Below are 17754 nucleotides of genomic sequence, written 5' to 3' on the forward strand. Positions count from 1 at the left end.
TGATGTAACTGCATATCAATTTTTACTGAATGAGAACACCAGTATCCTTTAATCTTTGGAAGAAATCCATTATGGAGGCTTAATGTTAGATTAGCCTAACATCCTTACACTAGCTAGTATTAACTTCACCCTTCAGTCACAGCTGTATTGATGAATTCACACACACACACACACACACACACACACACACATACACGAATGCTTCCAGTAGTTAGACTCACACAGATACACAAACCCTGTTCCTTAACTTACCCAGCGTCTCTCAAAATCTCACCTGGTTGTATTATTATTGATTCTTTATTATGTGAATGGTTTACTGTTTTTTTTTTCAAAACTTTTTTTTTTTTAAATCAACCAACACATCCCAATGTTTTCAGAGAGACACAGCACTTCCACAGGCTGTTGAAGTGTGGGTGTGCATGGGTGCACACCTCAAAGGTGAGCACTACTGTTACTTTTTCTATGTATTCTAGATGTGCATAAATCCACGTAGGTCTCTACCTTACCCTCCTCACTTTTGCCTTTTGTTCATCAGTTCAATAGAAATCTTTCTGTAGCCATGAATAGAGAATGCGCTCATTTCAAAAGTGCACACAACTTTAAACACTTCCAGGGTGTATTTGAGTATGTGTGTTGGTTCAACAAGGGTGAATTCAGGGCTTCCTGTATGCTAGGCAAGCACTCTATCACCACACCATGAACCAAAATCCAGTTCAATTCTACAGACAAGACCTGGGCATACTTTTTTTGTTGAAAATTGCAGATAAATCTACCTTTTAAATTGCCCTTGTTGGTAATAGGTTCATACATTTGTAATTTCGTCTTTCAGTCACTCTACTTGATCCTTTGTTCAGTTTTCCTAGTTGTTCTTTTTATTTATTTCTAGGAAATCTTTATATAGTTAGGGAATACATCCTGTGCTGTGGCTTGCAGAGTTTTCCCAGCTGTTGACTGTTTTCTGTTCCTAACATGTTTTTCTTCGTGTTGAGGTATGCATTTTTTTACATGTTAATCAATCTTTTCTCTTACAGAGAAATTGAGTCATAGCAGGAAGATTATGAAGGCATCCACCTGTGCCTTCTTCCCCTGCTGCTTGGATTTTACTCATGACCTCTTCACTATTACTTAATCTTCCTTATCTTGGTCTATTCTGATGCAATGAGCCGTGTGGTAAGGTTAATCTGTTCATCCTTAGTTTCCCTTAGCACTCGACCTCAAGTGTCTTCAACTGTATGCAAATGAGTCAGGAAAGGCAGGAAGTAAGTCAGAAAACCTAAGGTGTTTGAGAGTTCTCACAATTCAGTTAAAAATCAGTTATATGTTATTATTATGGTGTTGTTAGGTTTTTAAGAATCTCTTAATATAGTAACTGACTCTCAATGTGCAGAGAGAGTCGTTTTGCAAATAGAAACGGCTGAACTTACTCAGGGTGATTCCAAATTGACTTCCCTGCTTATTCAGCTACAACGAGTGATCAGAAATAGAAGTTATCCATTGCATATCACACATATCCAGTCTTATACAGGTCTACCAGGCCTCTAGCACAAGGTAATGATGATATTGATCAGCTATTGACAGGAAGTGTGCTAAAGCCTCCAGAATTTCATTAAAAAAAAAAAAGAAAGAAAAAGAACTATGTTAACAGCAAAGGTTTAAAAAAGGAATTTTCTATCACTTAGCAACAAGCCAAGGAGATTATAAAGACTTGTTCTTTATATAACCAGACTCCATTACCTACAGCGAGTAACCCTAAAAGTAGGCAAGGAAATGAAATTTGGCAAGTGGATGTGATTCTCTCTACAGAGTTTGGAAAACTGGAACGTGTGCACCAAACTATAGACATGTATTTAGGATTTCAGTGGGTAACTATTTTTACTTTTGAAAAGGCCGATTCTGTAATTACACATGTATTAGAAATTATGGCCATTATAGGACTTCCTATTAAGACTGACAAATAAGGAAACCCTCCAGCATATGTCTCTAATAAAAAGAAATGATTTTTAACACATTATGGTATAAGATATATTACAGGTGTACCATACAATCCTCCGGAACAAGCAATTGTAGAAAGAGTCCACACGTATGCCAAGTGATGCTATGTGACTTTCCTCCTTAATTTAAAACTATTGGTGGCACAAAGATGCTGACAGCCTACAGCTGGGCACAAGAGAGGTGGGTGGGGTTTCAGTTCCCAGGCTTGGGGTCTGAGGCAGGATCATGAGAAGAGGGAGAGAGAAGGTAGAAAGAGGAGAAGATGCCATGGGTCAGGTGAATCATGAAAAAGGGCAGATATTTGCCCAGCTCTAGTGCTTATTGTAAATATAAACGTTTTATGTCTTTTATCTGGGAACTGAATGATCAAAGGCAGGGTAGAAACCCCCCAGTTTGAGATAAAAAATTTACATTCAACCCCACTGTCTGAATCTGTGGACAAGTCTTCCTGGGCTCTTAGTAAAGGAACAGAGTTCTCAGTGGCTGTCTGGTCTGCCAAACGACGAGGCCACTGCCGCGACTGTCCCTCGGCTGGGGAATGGAGCTGCTCCCTTCTCTAGTGGGCCTACCACAAAGCACAAGAAGGAATTGCTGCACTTTACCTCAGACTTTAGAAAAAAGGTGAAGAAAAGCCTAGGTTAAAAAAAAAAAAACAAACCCTCCACACTCAGTGGGGAGAGGGCCATGGAAGGCAACAGAAAACTTACAGACGTTATGGAGCCTGAGCTGGAACCCAGGGCAGACGGTAAGAGAAAATTATTCCAAATTCCAAATTGTCAAATCTACCTAAGAGGCAAAGGATGAACTTTCTAAGGTGTCCTTAGAGCCAGCGGTCACAGGAGGTCTGTAGTGGGATTAGAGTACCCATTTCCTGCCAGAAGTATCTGATAGAAAGAGGAAGGGAGCAAGAAACTTCCAGAAAAAAAGCAAAAACAAACAAAAACCCCATCGTTCCATATATGTTATCACCCAAGTGTGTGACAATTGACGCAGGACTAAGACATTTCATAAGTACTGCATCTCGAGACACCTCACAGCTCTTGCTAACTCCCTGCTTAGTGTCCCGAAGAGCGAGCATATCCGAACTTACCTGAACCGTCACAATCATGGGTTCCATGTCTTCATAGACAATCTTTACTTTTTTTGTGGCCTGCTTGGCGCGAGCATACGAGTCAGCAGCCACGGCGCAGACAATCTGACCCACGCAGATCACCTGAGAAGAAGCAGAGGACACACAAACAGAATGAAAGTCAGAGACGCCAGGTCCTTGTCATCAAGGAGTAAGAAGGGCTTGGGATGGTGGGGGGGGGGACTTGTAGCACAGAGCAGGGGCTGGTGTAAACACTGCCTCAGCCACCACCACCAGCAATGCGCCTCTGATAAGTTACCAAAGCTGTGAGCCTCAACGTCTTCGTCTTAAAAGAAAGAGAAGACGTTCTCGCTGCGTCAAGTCAGTTACAAAACTGACAGGTGGGTTGTCTCGGGTCATTAGGAAGAGTCTGTGTGTGTGTGTGTGTGTGTGTGTAGATATAGATATAGATAGATATATAGATATATGCATATAGACATATATACATACATATATGTACATATACATGAAACCCCTGCATCCACTGCCATTACAGTTACTGTGCCATGAGAGCCTTCGGCACCATCTTCACACTACCTCATCCTGTGCATACAGGCTTTCCTCTTCTCTGCCATTGTCACCAGGCACATCTTGAGCTGTTATCACATCAACCACACCAGGTGATGCCAAGGCCTCGGAGGCATCGAGGGAGCTAGGAAAGAGACAGAAGCACAGTGTGTCACCGAGTGGCAAGGACCTCGTCCGTCCGTGTGAGGATGGGAACTCCGAGGAGCATCCTGTGAGCACAGGGACATCATGAGGCAGACATTGTGGGAGGTGGAGGACGCTGGTTCCCCTGGGCACAGACTGCTCTCCCCTCTCAGGGTGAGTCTATGCCTCCTCGGCCAGTGCTCAGGAGCTGGTGCTTAGAGAAGCTCAGGCTCCTCCAAGCAGGAAAGTTGTTCCTGTCCCATTAAATTCTTAGATTACAGTGGCCTGTTCTTCTGATGAAAGTTACTCATTCAACAGGAACATCCTTGTCTACACTTCCAACAGGGGCATCCTTGTCTACACTCCCAACAGGGGCATCCTTGTCTACACTCCCAACAGGGGCATCCTTGTCTACACTCCCAACAGGGACATCCTTGTCTACACTCCCAACAGGGACATCCTTGTCTACACTCCCAACAGGGGCATCCTTGTCTACACTCCCAACAGAGGCATCCTTGTCTACACTCCCAACAGCATCCTTGTCTACACTCCCAACAGGGACATCCTTGTCTACACTCCCAACAGGGACATCCTTGTCTACACTCCCAACAGGGACATCCTTGTCTACACTCCCAACAGGGACATCCTTGTCTACACTCCCAACAGGGGCATCCTTGTCTACACTCCCAACAGGGGCATCCTTGTCTACACTCCCAACAGGGGCATCCTTGTCTACACTCCCAACAGGGACATCCTTGTCTACACTCCCAACAGGGGCATCCTTATCTACACTCCCAACAGGGACATCCTTGTCTACACTCCCAACAGGGGCATCCTTGTCTACACTCCTAACAGGGACATCCTTGTCTACACTCTCAAGCCACCGTTTTCCTATCATCATGTATTTTCAAGATACATATTCAGACTGTGTTTTCAGTATGTGGGGTAGGATTAATTGCTAAGCGGCAACCATGTCCCTAGGTACATGCTGGGAACTCCAAGCAGTCATTGCTTACATGATTCTAGCATGTGGCTTGCTGCTGGTTACCACAGCCAAGAAGAGTTCCCCTGCCAACACAGACATATCATCACAAAATACGGCCTCCCCTGTGGCATGTTTGATGCCGGACTGATGCATGATGGGACGCCCGACTGGGTCTTGCAGAGGCTGCTGGGAGTCTACATCCTGTGTTAAAAGAGCAGAGCACAGAGCACAATGATTAAGCAAGGCTGTTCATGGGTCAGGAGGATCATGGGTCAGCGGCTATCTTTCCCATTCTCTTGAGGCAAGCTTCCTAACGTTAAATTGAATGTTAGTTCAATTTAAACTGGGTTTTTCTTCCTTTCCGTTGCCTATCTGTATGAAACAGAGAAGGTACTCATGTGTGCTAAAGATGAGACAAGTTGAAACCTGAACAAAGATAGATTTTGTGACAGCCCGTGTCTGCCCAGGGAAGGGTACACATCAAGACTTCTAAAGGCAGCTTCATAGTTGATAGGACAGACACAGGTATAAAGTTTTATTATGCTTCCTTCTATAATTTGGATCTGAATTATTCCCCCAAAGGTTCACGTGATGAAAGCCTGGTGACCAGCCTGGGGTAATACTGAGCCCAGCAGAAAGGAGTTAGGTGTTAGGAGTCATGCCCTTGAAAAAAATATCAGGACCATGGCTCTTTTTCTTCTTCATATTTACTTCCTGGCTTCCATAAAGCAAGCAACCTGGTCACTGTCCTCCATGATGCTCTGCTTCAACACTGGCTCCCCAGACTGGAGCCAGCCATCTTAGTGCAAATTCCTGAAGCCCTGAGCTGTTAAAAGAGACCTGTCTTCTTTTAAGTCGATTTATCTCAGGTATCTTATCATATTGAGGGCTAAAAAGCTACCATGTTCCCGGCAAGCTATTCTGCATTAGTTAAGTACAGAGAAGTCCACCATTAGAGCCAGCTGAGCTGAGCCCAGGGCAGACTTCTTTAATGGGAGCAGAGGCAGATGCCTGGGTGAGCAGACCTTGGTTGATGGAAAAAGGAGTCTGAGTCCTATGTGAGTGACTAGAGAGTTCAGGAGGATGTCCTCTATGCTGCGGTGGGACCTTTCAGTCCCACGGGTGTTTGGGGGCTACCTGCAGTCCTGTAAGTAATCCCTCATCTATGCCCCTGTAAATTAATCCAGTGCATTCATCGTTCGACCAAGCTGGACTTGGATGGGCTCATTCCTTTGTCCTGTCAGTGGTGCCCGAGGTGGGGTGAACAGATAGGTGTTAGTTCCTTTCTCCTCAGGAGAGTAACTCGGAACCAGGTAAGAAGGCTCTCCAGGTAACATCCAGCCAGCAGCCGCCTGAATACTTAGCACCACAGAGAAGATGACAAGAAGTGATAACCCAGCTTTACTGTCTTGGAAACCACCAAAAAAAAAAAAAAAAAAAAAAAAAAAAAAAAAAAAAAAAAAAAGAAAGAAAGAAAGAAAGAAAGAAAAGAAAAACACAGGCAGTTTCCTAAGATGGGGACGTGAAACGAATGCGCAGTACAAGAGGTCTCTGCTGCCCCCTGCTGCTGGGCTCCTGGACGCCGTCCTCCAGAACAAATAGGCTGTTCTGTTTCAGTAACCTTGTTAAACAGAAACTGTGTAGAAAAATACTTCAAGTCCTGGGCGCTATCAAGATGTAAATTACTCCTATCTGATAGACTGAAACTTTATCTCTCTGCTGCCTTAAAATGCATTTCACGAATTCTGAGCCAGGCTCTGTACATTTTAATGTTCTAAGCTCGTTTTCTCCCCCGCTGATCTGCCAATTCGTCCGTCCTCGTGTCTACTAATCAGTATGGTTTTGCTGTGACTGTTTTTTATCGTTCACACGTTCTCTTTTATACAGTTGGATCTGCCAGGCCTTCTTCTGTCTGGGTTTCAGGTCCTGTTTGGAGGGCTCAGGCTCAAAAACAGTCTGCCACACACTTTAACCTAGTGATCTCAAGGTGATATTTTTAATGTTTAAAAATCAATAGATCTGGAATTTACATTCACTGTAAGGGGGCGGGAACGTGATTTTTTTTTTTTTGCTTTTAAAGTGACTTGCATGGAAATCTCTACCTAAACTCTGCTTTTTGTTGTTTATTTGAAATGTGCTTTTTACTTTTTATGGCACACTTCCTCGTCTGTTTCCGGACTTGGCGTTGCTTTATTGTTCTTTTTAATTTATCCCTGAATCCTATAATAATCATGTTTAATCATATAATGCCTATATACTTAACTATTGGAGCTGCAGACGCTATCTCTGTGCCTAGTAGGGTTGGGCACAATCCTCAATACTTCTTTTTAAAAAAATAAATGTCTGCTTCCATATTTCTAGATAAACCTTAAAATCAAAATTTCCAAAACTCTTGTCAGTATATTGGTTGGGAATACATTTGATAATATACATTATTTAGGAAAAATTGTTATCTTTATATACTGTCTCTTCCTAGCTGTGCATTACATTTCTTTTTATTTAAATATGCTTCCTTTTGAAAGTTTATCCATAACTTTAAAATTTATTTTACATGTGCACTATATATTGATTCCCAAGTTTCATTTCTAGGAATTTAGTTTTTGTTTGCTATAGTTAGAGGACCATTCTACTGCATTTTCTTACTATTGCTTATGAAAACCATTCCACAGCTGAACCTTTCTTAAAAGCTGAGCCCATGCTGTGTCACAGGGTCCTCAGTAAGTGGCAGAGAGGAGAGAGCTTATGTCTGCTCTCTGTGTTCTGACCTGTGAACATTTGAGCGGTTACTAGCCTAACATTCCCTGAGAAAAGTGAGTCTGAGAGGACTACCAGTTTGGCTGCAGGGGGCCCCGACAGAGTTAACCTTAGATGCCCACTAGTCCTGTGCTCTGCAGGCCTAAGGGGTGAGGCAGACCATGCCTGAGAGGACCACTGCTTGGCGCCATAATGCACGAGCAGAGCATAGCACTCCTGAGATGACCCCAGACACTCAGAGACCCCAGGCACCACTTGAAGGAGCAAGTAAGTGGTGGAGAAATGGAAGAGAAAGAAACAGAAGGCTGTGGCACAACAGAGAGGCAGGACAGGATGTGAGTAGCTGGCGATGCCACCTGGGAACACGGTGGGGTCCTGGCCTCTGCTATGACTGCGTCTGGGTCTGTGGCCCTGCAGCACCAGGGGTCTGTTACTACCAGAGGCCAGGTGGACGCCCCTGATCTGGGCTGCTGCCCGGGGACATGCTACTTTCCAAGGGCTGTGCAGAACTGGCCCCATTCCTTACCTGGGCACCATGGGAGAGCAGGCCTTGGGGGCTTGAGAGCAGGCGAGCTGGCCTTGCCCCTAGCAGCCCACACACTGAAAGAGTTGTAAGTGATCAGGCCCCAAGGAGGCACTCATGGGAGATCTGACCTTACCACTCATCTCAGGTGTGGTGGTGTGGATAAGGGTGAGATAACCTCTCCCTCCCTCACTCCTCACCACCTGCAGTAGACAGGAAAGCTGGACCAGGTGTCTTGAGAGAGGGAGAACTGGTCCTGAGCCTCACCAGTGGCAACACTTGGGAGAGCTGGCCCCTGCACCTTGCCTGGGCAGCAAGGTAGAGCTGGCCTTGGTTTTGGTGGTTGCTGGTAAGTCAGTCTCAATGGTGTGAGAGCGGGAAAGCCAGCTCTCACAGGCCTAGATCAAGGGCTTTGAATTGGCTCACCCCCAATGCCTACCCCACTGACTGGAGTGCACAAAGGGATCTCCATGACACAGGGCAACAACATGATATCCAAGAGGAATCTCAGTGACGTTCCAGAATTGATAAGAGTAGCAATACCCAGAGGCTTTGAACCAGACCAATGACTCATTGCAATGAACATTTGCAAGCCAAGAAGTGTGAACAAAAGGGGCTTCCACAACAGGGCAGTTGCTGGGAGGAAGAGCAGGTACCAGGGAAGGGGAAATTGAGTGGGATTGGGGTGTATGATGTGAAATTTACAAAGAACTAATAAAAAGTTTAAAAAAAAAAAACTAGAGTAGCAACTTGAAATTCAAAGTAAAGCCAGGTCAAAAGACAGATGCAACCTCTTATAGCTGCTATATTCATTCAGAAAATGCAGAAAACGGACTCACATTAAATGACTGTGTCCCATGAGGCATGGTCAAAGGAAAGTCTTCCAGAACCTGTAGGAGTTTCTGCGAGATGTCGGGGCACCTATGGGGATTCTGGAATGAAGACATATAGTTTATTTAATGGGAAGTGCTCCCTGTGAAGACTGAGTTGATGAAGAATTTAAATGCCTCTGCAGCATCTCCACTGACTTGTTTTTAGTGCCTTGGGAAAGCCTGAGTGAACTCGAGAGCTGGGTGTCACTGAGTATGAGTATGGACCTCAGAAATGTTGGTTGCAAGCATAACTATGGTGGGGTCAGCACACGGTGCCCCCTTAACCTTCCCAGAAGCTGGAGAAGCATCTAGAACAAACTCTCTTCCCCAGGGCGTCCCACAGACAAACAGAGCTTTATTTACCCTCCTCTTTAGCTGCTTCAACACATCTAAGTAAAACTTGAAGAGGAAACTGATGGCAAGGGTCTTCCGGTATTCCACCATTCCTCCAGGGGGTGCTGTGAGGAGGGAGACTTCTTCACGAATCATCCGGCCAGCGTCATCCAGCATTTCTTCATCCCAACACCTGAGCACGGGAGGGAAGACAACTCAGTCAGTGTGGGCAGGGCCAGACGAGCATCTGATCGGCACCAACATAAGTCTAAACTAATATCATAAATAAACACGTTTATTTCCTCACACGGGGACATCACGACACCCACCGATGTCAATGTCGGTGCCTTTTCTTGTGCTTACTCAAATGCTGTCCTCCACAGACAGCAGGCACAGCTCCTTCCCTTTGCCAGTCAGATCAGGTCCACTACTCAAATGACGAGAGACTTATACAGTAAGGGTAAAAGTTTGTAAGTCACCTTCCAATCAGCTGCTGGCAGGACTTGGCGCTGACTACAGTGGCACCGATCCCTCCATATAAGATGCCCAAGTCCGTAATGGTGTTTGTATCCTCTTTGAAAGCGACTCGCATTCCAGCATTCACTATCGCAAACGCATTTTGCTGACGCGGGGCCTGTCTGAAAGCTGATACGAACTCCCACTGGAAAATGAGAAGAATGACTGTTTACCTGGAAATGTTTCAAATCCGTAACAGTTATAAGAACAGAACCATAAATAAATATATATCCTTCGCTTAGATTCATGGCTTCACCATGGTGAGTCGGGTATTCCCACCCTTAAGCTTAAGGCACGCCCCTCTGCTCAGTCTAAGCTGAGTTACTGGCATCAGAATGCTTCGTCTCTAAATATTTCTACACGAAACTCCTAAAACATAAGGGCTTCCCCCACCCATAACTCTAGACAAACAGCATTATTCACTTTTTTAAAATCTTTATTAACTTGAGTATTTCTTATTTACATTTCGATTGTCATTCCCTTTCCCAGTTTCCGGGCCAACATCCCCCTAATCCCTCCCCCTCCCCTTCTTTATGGGTGTTCCCCCTCCCCATCTTCCCCCCCATTACCACCCGCCCCCCAACAATCACGTTCACTGGGGGTTCAGTCTTAGCAGGACCCAGGTCTTCCCCTTCCACTGGTGCTCTTACTAGGATATTCATTTGCTACCTCGAGGTCAGAGTCCAGGGTCAGTCCATGTATAGTCTTTAGGTAGTGGCTTAGTCCCTGGAAGCTCTGGTTGCTTGGCATTGTTGTTCATATGGGGTCTCAAGCCCTTCAAGCTTTTTCAGTCCTTTTCTGATTCCTTCAACAGGGGTCCCTTTCTCAGTTCAGTGGTTTGCTGCTGGCATTCACCTATGTATTTGCTGTATTCTGGCTGTCTCTCTTAGGAGAGATCTACATCCAGTTCCTGTTGGCCTGCACTTCTTTGCTTCATCCATCTTGTCTAATTGGGTGGCTGTGTATGTATGGGCCGCATGTGGGGCAGGCTCTGAATGGGTGTTCCTTCTGCCTCTGTTTTAAACTTTGCCTCCCTACTCCCTGCCAAGGGTATTCTTGTTCCCCTTTTAAAGAAGGAGTGAAGCATTCGCATTTTGGTCATCCCTCTTGAATTTCATGTGTTCTGTGCATCTAGGGCAATTCAAGCATTTGGGTTAATAGCCACTTATCAATGAGTGCATACCATGTGTGTTTGGGTTACCTCACTCAGGATGATATTTTGCAGTTACATCCCTTTGCCTATGAATTTCATAAAGTCATTGTTTTTGATAGCTAAGTAATATTCCATTGTGTAGATGTACCACATTTTCTGTATCCATTCCTCTGTTGAAGGGCATCTGGGTTCTTTCCAGCTTCTGGCTATTATAAATAAGGCTGCTATGAACATAGTGGAGCATGTGTCTTTTTTATATGTTGGGGCATCTTTTGGGTATATGCCCAAGAGAGGTATAGCTGGATCCTCAGGCAGTTCAATGTCCAATTTTTCTGAAGAACCTCCAGACTGATTTCCAGAATGGTTGTACCAGTCTGCAACCCCACCAACAATGGAGGAGTGTTCCTCTTTCTCCGCATCCTCGCCAGCATATGCTGTCACCTGAGTTTTTGATCTTAGACATTCTCACTGGTGTGAGGTGAAATCTCAGGGTTGTTTTGATTTGCATTTCCCTTATGACTAAAGATGTTGAACATTTCTTTAGGTGTTTCTCAGCCATTCGGCATTCCTCAGCTGCGAATTTGTTGTTTAGCTCTGAACTCCATTTTTTTAATAGGGTTATTAGTCTCCCTGCGGTCTAACTTCTTGAGTTCTTTGTATATTTTGGATATAAGCCCTCTATCTGTTGTAGGATTGGTAAAGATCTTTTCCCAATCTGTTGGTTGCCGTTTTGTCCTAACCACAGTGTCCTTTGCTTTACAGAAGCTTTGCAGTTTTATGAGATCCCATTTGTCGATTTTTGATCTTAGAGCATAAGTCATTGGTGTTTTCTTCAGGAAATTTTTTCCAGTGCCCATGTGTTCGAGATGCTGCCCTAGTTTTTCTTCTATAAGTTTGAGTGTATCTGGTTTGATGTGAAAGTCCTTGATCCACTTGGACTTAAGCTTTGTACAGGGAGATAAGCATGGATCGATCTGCATTCTTCTACATGTTGACCTCCAGTTGAACCAGCACCATTTGCTGAAAATGCTATCTTTTTTCCATTGGATGGTTTTGGCTCCTTTGTCAAAAATCAAGTGACCATAGGTGTGTGGGTTCATTTCTGGGTCTTCAATTCTATTCCACTGGTCTATCTGTCTGTCTCTGTACCAATACCATGCAGTTTTTATCACTATTGCTCTGTAATACTGCTTGAGTTCAGGGATAGTGATTCCCCAGAAGTCCTTTTTTATTGTTGAGGACAGTTTTAGCTATCGTGGGTTTTTTGTTATTCCAGATGAATTTGCAAATTGACCAACAGCATTATTAACAGCAAGCTCAATGATACAATGTTGCAATGCTATTACCTAAGATACAGTCCATATTCATATTTCTGTATGCATGCAAGTAGGACTAAGGTAGTATCTTCACAGCTCTTTTGCTTTCTTGATTCTATAAGAGTTTTCTGCCTTGTTCTTTCGTGACACTGATTTGGGGAATCATAGATTGCGGACTGTTCCCTAGCTTAGGTTTATCTGATTCTGTCTTTATGAATTGATTTATGTTGACCTTTGTGGGGTGACAGGCACATAACATGGGTGATTCAGTATGGGATGTGCTTTTCTTTTTAACTTCAGAGTCACCTTACTTGCTGCAGATACCCTCACTAAAACACATGAACCCCAGAATAGGCTCCATGCTTAGAACACCATTTCTCTCCTCAACTTGGCAAAACTTGTTTTGAAGTCGTAGCATCTTTGACATTAGCCTACAAGGTTCTGCTGGGGTCTTCTGACCAATCAAAACCAGCAAATCTTCAATTTTAATTTATTTAATGTTTATTTAATGTTATTTAATTTGTTTAATGTATTCTGCCACATCGCTAAAACTGTAATCTGTAGGCTCTGGTCTAGGAAGATATCTATTAATGTTTGGGGGAAGGAAGTGACTGAGTCTGTCCTTGGCATTCCTTCTGCTCAGAAGCCCCACAATAAATGTTGAGTGGATGACTGGCACTACAGACAAGTGTCAAGATGAGTCTGGTGGCAGTGAGGACTAGGTCTCATTTTTTTGGTTGAACCGATCTCAGAAACAAAACCTGAACTACAATAGTAACATTTGATATTGTTATTGAACAGAAAAGTGAGCCAAAGCTGTACTTCTTCATCAATGGCCACACCAAAGCCTGTTATGCTAAGAGCATCTTTGTATAACCAGAGGTCACTGGCACCTCATGCACCTCTCTGAAGTTATCATTAATTTAAAGAAAACATTAATATAGTACAGTAAGGTCAAAGTGATGTTTAAAATGTTTCTTTATCCCACTTAGCTCTACTGAGATTAATGGTGGCTTGGGGTTTCGATCCCCCCAACCTTTCACCATAAATCTTGGTTGAAATGATAAAGCTTCCTTGGAGTGCAATCTCCTCCCCTGTGCATTAGGGGAAATGGTCCTTTTTACTAAGCTGCTTATGGATTCAAATGTCCTGAGGCTTAGTGCTGCTGGAGAAGTGTGAGGAAACAGTACAACGTCCTGGTGTTGTGAGACATTGTTGAAGGAGCTGGCGACATCTAATTTGATATTATTTGCACCTCTGCATGCATAAGGTATTTGTAGCAAATTCTATGCTTCTCCATGCCAAAGCTAATGAGAGAGAGAGAGAGAGAGAGAGAGAGAGAGAGAGAGAGAGAGAGAGCGCAATGCCAGTGACTATTATAAACCTTGTGACCTTATACCTTCCTGGAGAGGGGCACGAAAACCGAGATGAGCACTTGCTCTGGCTTCAGAATGGCCTCTGGGACTCCAGCGAGAAAACGATCGTTCAGAGGGATTTGCTGTGTTCCTTCTGTGAAAGGAAAAACATTTTATCAAAGGCTTAGGCCACCGTTACTCTTTTATTGACTCCAGTGGTATTCTGATTCTAAAAACAAGTTCCAAAATGGAAAGTCAACTGGCAAGTAGCTACCTGTAATGTCCTGACTCTCTTCTGGGAAAGACAGCCTCTCCCTGTAGTAGCCGCCCCCTGTAGTAGCCTCTCCCTGTAGTAGCCTCTCCCTGTAGTAGCAGGCTCATCCAGTGTGTGGGAAATGCTCTGCCTTGCTTGCACTGTATGACTTATGGGGTGAAACAATCTGAATCAGTGTGCGTGTGTGGTCACCATGCCAGATGATGCGTGGGGGATGGGGAGGTGGGGTGTGAATGAGAGAGGTCAAGGGCTTCATGGGTCTGAAGGGATGTGGTAAACAACAGGGCATTACTTGTGAGGACATTGAATGACAGCAGCCATGGCCATCAGCAGATAAAGCAGCCATAAACTCATGCAATTATTTCAAACCCAAATCCAGAAATAAACATTATGCTTCTAGGGAAAGCCACTAGGGAAGGTGACATATTTTTTTTCTTGTGACATTTTGAGAATTCTTTGGGGAGGTCTTCTCGCTGAGCCTGGATGAGAATGAATCTTTGTCCTCTGAAGGTGGATATGCTCTGTGCTCAGAGGTAACAGCCATTCAGCAGCCAGATTGATGGAAAGGATGTTGGGTCAAATAAACGACTACACTTTTTGACCAAAAGTCAAGCAAAAATCAACTGATTTTTCTTGTGTAAGTTGTAAACCAGGAAGAATTTTCATTGCCCCTTTCTCTTACCACACAGAAACCACTTCCCTGTCCTGTCCTGCTGGAAGCTCCCTTGTCAAGTTTATTTGACAAGGTCAGCGTAAGTGACTGTTCATTTAGTAGCCCTTGACATCATAAAGGGTAATCACGTGATCCTCGCAGATCCTCTCCTGTGGTCCAACACATGCACACACGCGCGCACGCGCGCTCACACCCACACCCCCCCCACATTCACAGCAACATACGCATGCACACAGATGCACACACAGTACCTGCACTATTGTGAACTAGTAAGAAACACATATTTGGCTTCTGCCCTAGTCTCTGACATTAAGCTCTAGAGCCCTTGTGAGCAGGAGAGCTACAAGGAGTCTGTCTTGCTTTAGTGTTTAGTTTTTGATCCTGTTTGCTGATTTGCAACTCTTACACCTGTGAGGTAAGCGTATTTGACACAGCTTCTGAATTCCCTGGGGTTTCCTGTATGAAAGAAGCATCATTTTCATTAATGAAGTGACTCTTAGTGGGCACTTGAATGGCCTCAGGATGGGAGCTGGTTGCCAAGGGAACCAACCATGTGATCAGAGGATTGATGCTTTAGCAAACACCAGTAGCGTCCTCAACCACGTCTACCGTGAGGCTCTGAAGGCTGGGTCCTGATGACAGAACATATGGAGGTGACTGGAGAGCGATAGGCTTGGAGAGGACTTAGAAGCAGTGAATCCTTTCCCATAAGCATTGCCCTGTGTACGCTTCACCTGCTGCTCACCAGTAGCCTTTGCGACTTCCCCTATAGCAAATGGGTGAACGCAAGTCAAGTGCTTGCCTGGGTTTTGGGGAACCAATGTAGTAAAACAATAGCAAGGATAGGGCTGTGACCCTGACTTTGGTCAGACATTCCAGAGACCCAATTTGTGGTAGGGGTCTGAAGTGGGGACACTGATCCTCAGAATATGGCATATGGTGCTCTATATAGAGTCAGAATGGAGCCAACGTCAGTTAAAGTCTTCTGGGAACTGCTTGTGGTGTGATCTCTGCCCATGTCTGGAGTCTAAAGGGTTCTGCGCCTATGGTACAGGAGAGTTAAAAAGTTTGCCTTTTTCTTTAAACTTTAGCTTTAAAGGAAGTAAATGACTGCCTTCGGGCCTAAATATATAAGCAGAGATGAGGCGAGTCACCGCCAGTTAGAGTGTAGGCAGAGCCACCGTGAGAATAAACTCTGCGGCGTAGCATTTCAGCCTCTGTGATGGGAGCCAGCTGCCGTGCTTTTGATGACATTCTCTGTCTCTGTGACAAAAGTGTCTCAGGGGAGGAAGGGGCTCATAGTTCAAAGGTCTGGTCCATCATAATGGGGAAGCAAGATGGCGTGAGGCTGAGACAGTTGTTCTCATTGCATCTGTAGACAGTCAGCAGAGAGCAATGCTTACCTGCTCAGCTGGTTTCCTCCTTCTGCCGTAAGGAACCCAAGCCCAAGGAATGGCGTGGCCCTCCACTAGGGTGGGTCACTCCATCCCAACTAACCTGACCAAGACAGTAACTCACAGGCATGCAGACCTACTCTAGACAGTCCCTTACGGATTTTCCTAAAGAGTTGTCTCTTACTGATTAAACATCCTATCGGGTTGGCAATTAGTGTAAATACCTAACACAAACAGATAAAAGAAAAAAAATCAAGTAGCAATGGGTTTATTGACAACTCTCAATTTCTTGAAGTGTGCCATTTGCTTACTAGCTCCCTGATGTGTGCGCTTCTAGGTCTTTCCACAACAAAAGGAAACATCAACACTGGGTCAAACGGTATAAACAGTGAGCTCCCATCACCACATGCCTCTATGCTTAATATCTGGGGAACTGAACCGTCACCTGCACTTAGAAGGGAACTCGGTAACTCACCTGTTGAAGCAACATTGAGTTTGCAATTGCCTACACCGAAAATAGGGTTGAGGTCAGAGGTCGGCAGTCTACTGATAATATGACCACCTAAGGACTGAAAGAAAGTTCAGTAAGCACCCTGGGGCTTTCGTTGTGAGTGCTCAAGTACACTGAGCCTAGTGTTTCTTTTCAGGATAATTCAGCAATTAGAATTAAACATGCCAGTATGGCTCCAGGTTTTCATGCAAAATCTGAAATGTTTTCAGCAATCACTTATCCTTTTAATTATTTGCAAAAACAAACAAGCAAAACAAAACAACAATACATCCCCCCCAAACCCCTGAAAAGTAGGAACACAGTGAAAACCATCTCTATTAGGGAGGAGCTCAAGTTGTGATTTATGGATGAGGTCATTATTCCACAGTTATGCATGTGTAGCTTGCATGAGTGCAGACAGAATTGCTTAAGTGTAGCTACACAAATTGCCTCTAAGTATCAGTGGGAGAGTAAGGCTGTGCGTGTGGGTCCAGAGAAGCAGGCAAGGGGTGTTTGGGGTGATGAGGTTGCAGAGTCTCTTTGGAGTCCAAGTCATGGTGACGAATTAGGAAGACATCATCCCTGCACACCAACCTGGTGGTTTAAGTGGCTTACTCCACAGGGATCTAGAAATAGGTAATCTCTCATTCAGCCACATGGAAAACGCAAATGGATACCGCCAGCAACAGAAATGGTGATCAATGCTGTCTTTCCTCCTTAGAGCCCCCACCCAGAGGAAGGTGCAGAGAACCTACAGCCACATTCCTGATCTGCTGCCCAGCCAGAGTCCTTAGGTGCTTCAGGAGAGCACGGTATGTCTGCGTCCTCTCCTTCGGGAGCCTGGAGACCACATCAGACAAGATATTCTTCACCTGGGTCAGGCTGAGGCCAGCGCCCAGTGTCAGCCCTGAGAGTGAAAGAGCTTCGTTAATGTTCTGTAAGCTGGGAAATGAGGGGGGAAGTGAGGAAAGCTGTCAAGAGTTGATTATGATGCTGTCTTTCCCACTCAGAGAGATTTCACATGCTCATTAGAGCACCTTATAAATATGAAGAGGAGGAGAGAGCAAAAATAATACATGATTCCTGAAAGGCGACCAAACACACCAGGACAGCCAATGCCCACTTCCTCCACTGAGGGCTGAGTGTCTGTCTGCTGGCTTCTGCCCTGCTTCTCTGACCCAGCATCAGGCGCTGTTTTCTGTCCCTGGTGTTTTATACACGCAGTTCCCACCTTCTCCATTCACTGCCTCCCACCTACCTGCTCTCAGATCTGCCTTTCCAAGCTGTAGTTTCATCAGACCACTCTGTTACCTGTCCCCTAACATCACGTGCCTCGCTTTTACA

At 44.7% G+C, this 17754-nt stretch overlaps 1 protein-coding gene and 1 pseudogene across 1 annotated transcript in view; one reads left to right on the top strand and one right to left on the bottom strand.

The window, feature by feature from the left end:
- Positions 1 to 17754, bottom strand: part of LOC116898189 (aldehyde oxidase 3) — an 82693-nt gene that overhangs the window by 38515 nt on the left and 26424 nt on the right. The window contains exons 11-19 of the mRNA XM_032899553.1: positions 17166 to 17317; positions 16396 to 16489; positions 13624 to 13733; positions 9719 to 9900; positions 9270 to 9432; positions 8874 to 8966; positions 4789 to 4958; positions 3659 to 3773; positions 3083 to 3205 (exon numbers count right to left, since the gene is read on the bottom strand). Of these exons, the coding sequence (XP_032755444.1) occupies positions 3083 to 3205; positions 3659 to 3773; positions 4789 to 4958; positions 8874 to 8966; positions 9270 to 9432; positions 9719 to 9900; positions 13624 to 13733; positions 16396 to 16489; positions 17166 to 17317 (1202 nt within the window). The remainder of the gene's footprint in view (positions 1 to 3082; positions 3206 to 3658; positions 3774 to 4788; positions 4959 to 8873; positions 8967 to 9269; positions 9433 to 9718; positions 9901 to 13623; positions 13734 to 16395; positions 16490 to 17165; positions 17318 to 17754) is intronic.
- LOC116899888 lies at positions 7457 to 7556 on the top strand (annotated as a pseudogene).

Source organism: Rattus rattus, chromosome 4 (genome assembly GCF_011064425.1).
Source record: "Rattus rattus isolate New Zealand chromosome 4, Rrattus_CSIRO_v1, whole genome shotgun sequence".
Taxonomy (NCBI): Eukaryota; Metazoa; Chordata; class Mammalia; order Rodentia; family Muridae; genus Rattus; species Rattus rattus.